This window comes from Dictyostelium purpureum (genome assembly GCF_000190715.1).
Source record: "Dictyostelium purpureum unplaced genomic scaffold DICPUscaffold_769, whole genome shotgun sequence".
NCBI classification, from domain to species: domain Eukaryota; phylum Evosea; class Eumycetozoa; order Dictyosteliales; family Dictyosteliaceae; genus Dictyostelium; species Dictyostelium purpureum.
Window position 1 is genome coordinate 1 of NW_003520096.1, and position 4680 is coordinate 4680.

At 20.4% G+C, this 4680-nt stretch overlaps 3 protein-coding genes across 3 annotated transcripts; all 3 read right to left on the minus strand.

Annotated features, from left to right (window-relative positions):
• Window positions 1–151: 151 nt before the first annotated feature.
• Window positions 152–1088, minus strand: DICPUDRAFT_85603 (uncharacterized protein; the record flags this gene model as incomplete). Its single annotated transcript, XM_003295137.1, has 3 exons — window positions 152–156; window positions 419–882; window positions 955–1088. 3 exons carry the CDS (start codon window positions 1086–1088, stop codon window positions 152–154), a joined length of 603 nt encoding a protein of 200 aa, XP_003295185.1.
• A 542-nt stretch (window positions 1089–1630) lies between these two features.
• On the minus strand, window positions 1631–2928 carry DICPUDRAFT_85604 (uncharacterized protein; the record flags this gene model as incomplete). Its single annotated transcript, XM_003295138.1, has 3 exons — window positions 1631–1897; window positions 1969–2713; window positions 2795–2928. The coding sequence occupies 3 exons, from the start codon at window positions 2926–2928 to the stop codon at window positions 1631–1633; spliced, it is 1146 nt and encodes a 381-aa protein (XP_003295186.1).
• Window positions 2929–3292: 364 nt separating this feature from the next.
• Window positions 3293–4408, minus strand: DICPUDRAFT_90989 (uncharacterized protein; the record flags this gene model as incomplete). The annotated part of the gene is made up of 2 exons (XM_003295139.1): window positions 3293–3571; window positions 3653–4408. 2 exons carry the CDS (start codon window positions 4406–4408, stop codon window positions 3293–3295), a joined length of 1035 nt encoding a protein of 344 aa, XP_003295187.1.
• Between the last annotated feature and the right edge of the window lie 272 nt (window positions 4409–4680).

The window sequence follows — 4680 nt, forward strand, 5'->3', positions numbered from 1 at the left end:
TTTATATTGATTTATATAATATATTATTCCTATTGTAATATTATCATTAGTTTGAATAAATTTCTCTTTTTTCTTTTCTAATACAAATTCTAATGGAATGTTTAGATATTGTAATTTTTCATTAAAATTATATAGTTTTAATTCTATTAATTTATACTATAGTAATTAATATTGTTAATAATTTTGAAAAAATAATTTTGTTTAAATAAAAATTAATAGAATAAAAAAAAAAAATTATAACTTACTCTTAAAAAATTTACATAATAAATACGGAATATTATAAACATCCAACTTATTGAAGATAGTGTTACAATAACAATCCAACTAATTTTTTTTAAATAACTGGTATAAACCAATACAGCAAATATGATTATACCAAGTAAAAATAAACATATAATTAAAATGATAACCCACATACCAAGATAAATCGAATTTATAGAGCTTATTAGATTTGAGTATTCTTTTGTTGATAATAAATGCACAATTTCAAATGGAATTCTTTTATCAAAATAGCATAGTGTTGTTTTTGGCACTAATTCTATATTTAAAATATTATTATTTTCGAATGCATTTGGAACTGGAGAGTTTATATTGCTTTTGTTGTTATTATTGTTTTTAATATTATCATTATTATTTATACTTGTGTTTTTATTACAATCGTTATCAAAAATAACCTTTACATATTTTTGATTTAAATTAAAGTTGTTTATTATTAATAGTTTTATTGAGCTATCGATACTGGGATTTATTTTTATGAAATTTTCTTCATAATAATTTTCTATTAAAATAATTTCATTATTCCTATTATTAAAATAAAAATCTATACTTTCTAATTCTTTTTTTAATAAACTATACTTTTCAAAATTAATATCAATCTTAAACCTAAATTAATAAAATATAATTAATATTGTTTAAATAAAGCTTTAATTTAATAATATTTTTTATAGTTTTTACAATTTTTTGGGGGATTTAATTATTTTTTTTAAGTTTTTTCTACATATAAATATTTCATTATTTGATAAAGTTACCAGGATATCGATTATTTGTGGATTGCAATTACTTATCCAATTTATTAGATTACTTTCCATTTTGATAATTAGTTAATCATATATATATGATTTTTCTTATAGTTTTTTATATTTGTTTCAAAAAATATATAAAAAAATGGTTTTAAATAAAAACAAAAAAAAAAAAAAAAAAAAAATAATAAATATTGTTTTAATTAATTTATAAAATGAAAGAAATGAAAAAATTATAAATAATTATAAAATGGCAATGACAATGAAAATTAATATTTATTTTTATAAATAAATAAATAAAATTTCACAGATAACCACACAACCCACACACATAAAAATATAAAAAAACACACATTACCACAAATAAACACAAAGTTTTATTTTTTAAAAAATAAAAATAAACACATCTGTATTTGTGTATGAATTCTGTAACCCCCTTATGGACACACTCACACCAATCCCACTTTTTTATAGTATATTTTAAAAATAGATTTATTTAAAAATGAAGAAAAAAAAAAAATATATTAAACTAAAAAAAATAGAGGCCACATTGTGTGTTTTTTTGTTTATTAAAAAAATGGTTTATTTTAAATATTTAAACTATATAGTTTTTAAACATTATCTATTTGATTTAATTTATTGAGATTGTTATTAATTGTTTCATTAATGATATCATCTCTTAAATTATCCTTTTCAATTTCTTTTTGGTCGTTGTTAGTGGCTGCTTTATCATTATTTAAAATTAAAATTTGAAGGGTCATTGTATCACGAGTTTGTGGAAATTTAACTTGTTTATATACCAATGAAAATTCTAGTCTTGAGTTTTGTTTAATTAATTTTAAATTCTTATGATGAACAGCCCTTGTTAATGGAATGTACTACAATATAAAAGTTTTAAATTATTAGTATTTAATGAAATTGTATTTAAATATAATAAAAAACTACTTACTTTGAGATAGAGGCAATAAATAAAGTAAAATATAAAGAAACATACGGTAATGACTGAGAAAATGATACATGCAATTATAACATCATCTCCTCTACTTGAAGTAAATGCAACTAAACCAACACATCCTATTGAAAGTAAATAAATTATAATATACACTAAAATAAAAATATCTCCGGAATAGATTTGGTTTAGTTTTGAAATAAACATATAATACTCTTGTGGGTCCATTAACTTTGAAATCTCCAAGGGAATGTTTTTATTGAAATAATTCTTAGCACTATCTGGTACCAATTCAATAACTGAAATTTCATTTATACCATTATTCTTTACTATACAAGGACCATTACTTGACGATTCAGAACACTCTTTTTGAATCTTTTGAAGTTTATTAATGTCAATTGAAACTTGATCTCCTGTTGGAATATAGTTATTATTGTTAATAGAATTAACATAATTGTTATCATTATTATTGTTGCTATTATTATTATTGTTGTTGTTGTTGGTGTTGTTGCTAATATTAACCTTTACAAAATGGTTTCTATTTAATACCAAATTATTATCAATTATTTGTCTTATTGAACTTTCAAATCTAAGGTTATTTTCTTTTCCATTGTTATAACTATACATTATTTCATTGTCATTAGCACTAGTATTATTTATATAATAACTTGGTAAAACATTTAAGATTTGGCTTTTTAACAATTCACTTTGATCTTTAGTTAAACCCTTTCTAAATTTTTTTAAACTTTAAAAATAAAAAGAAACTTGTTAATAAATTTATAAATTTTTTTTATAATTAATAATAATATATAAAAAATATACTTACTATGATCTTTTTGAGGATGCAAATTCCATCAAATTTAATTTGGAAATAAAAAAACCATTTCCTGAAACTATTAAAATTGAATCCAAAATAGAATCTTTGCTATTATTTAACCATCTAATTATATTACTTTCCATTTTATTTTTAATTATATATAATAACTATTATTATTATATGTATTTTATTAAATAGCTTTTTAAAAAATATAAATAAAAAAGTTTTAAAGTTTTAATATTTTTTTTAATTTTAAAAAATAAAATATAAATATTCTTGTATTACTTGATTTATAAAAAAGCTAATATATGTCCCCCTCCCACTTCCCACACCCCAAAAACTAAAAAATTTAAATATAAAAATGTAAAAATATAAAAATTTAAAAATATAAAAAAAAAATATATAAATCGAAGGATGTGGGGTTTAGGAGTTAAAAAAAATAAAATAAAAAATAAAAAATAAAAAATATTATATAAAATTGTATAAGCAATACTTTATTTATATTTATTATTTTTCAAAAACGACATTCCAATGACCAGTTTTTAAGCCAGTGTTATATTTGACAATAATTGGAATAGTAGTGTATTTTAATAAATTTTCGATTGATTTTTGATTTACATTGTATTTTTTTGATAACGATTCGGCATTATTGTTGATAGGATCTTCTCTGTAGAGTGAAAAAAGTTCGTTTAAGTCTTCACCACTAATTCTATTTACATTTAATTTTTCTTTTGATATTTTTTGTTTAATTTTTGAAATTCTTGAAGCAATGCCTCCTCTTTGGTCCTCTGCTCTACTGAATGCTGATGAAGATGGGGATGGGGAAGGAGATGGAGATGAAGATGAATCTTTTTCTGGTGTGTTTACAATCGATAGTCCGTCTGTCATCATATTATCTATACCTTCTGGTAAATCTTTGATTTGATTTGATTCTAATCGCTTTTCAGTATTTTCAAATGGTGTTTCGAAATGAGTTTTGGCAGAGATAAAAGAGTCACTGACCTTGTTGAACACTTCAACTTTGTTTTTATCGTAATCGAGGAAATCGCTTTCTGTTAATGTTGATAATTTTTTCTCTTTTTCTTCGTATTGATCTGCCATTTTCTTTTCTATTTTCTTTTCTAAATCTTCGAATGATTCAAACTCTAAATCTTCAAGTGACAATCTTTTTCTTTCAACTTGAGATTGTTCAAAGTTATCTTTGATTCTGTAAATCATATCTTGAAACTTTTTACCATTTTGTAAATACTCTTCAAAATTACCAAACTGAGTTAAATCTTCTTGATTTAATTTTTGGAAATGTTCGTGATATTGTTTTTGTACTGTTTGATCTTCTTTTTCATCATGGACATCTTCATCTTCATTCTCTTCATAATCCTCTGTAAATTCTGTATTATTTTCTTCGCTTGAATAGTAAACACCCAATGATTCTAACTCTTTTGATATTCTGAATTTAGGTTTATTGTCATTATTATTATCTATTGAATTTGAAAAATTTCTATATATTATATTTTTATTATTGAAATGATTAAGATATATTGTATTTATAATTTTACTATTTTTATTATTATTAATAAATGTAGTTGGGGTCCTCTTTAATTGGTTTAAAATGCATCTATTCATGTTTCTGGTAAGGATGAAACTTTTTATTATAATAATTACTTAAAAATAATTTGAAAATTTTATGAAAAAAAAAAAATAAAAAAAAATAAATAAAAAATAAAAAAAATAAAAAAATATTATTTTTTTTTAATTTTTATTTTTATTTTTATTTTATTTTTTTTACCCCTTTATTTAATTAATTTTTATGATGTTTTGATTGATTGCTTATTATTCTTTAATTATTGAAAATAAAACTTTTATTATAAAATAACTATGCAATAAAATAAAATAAA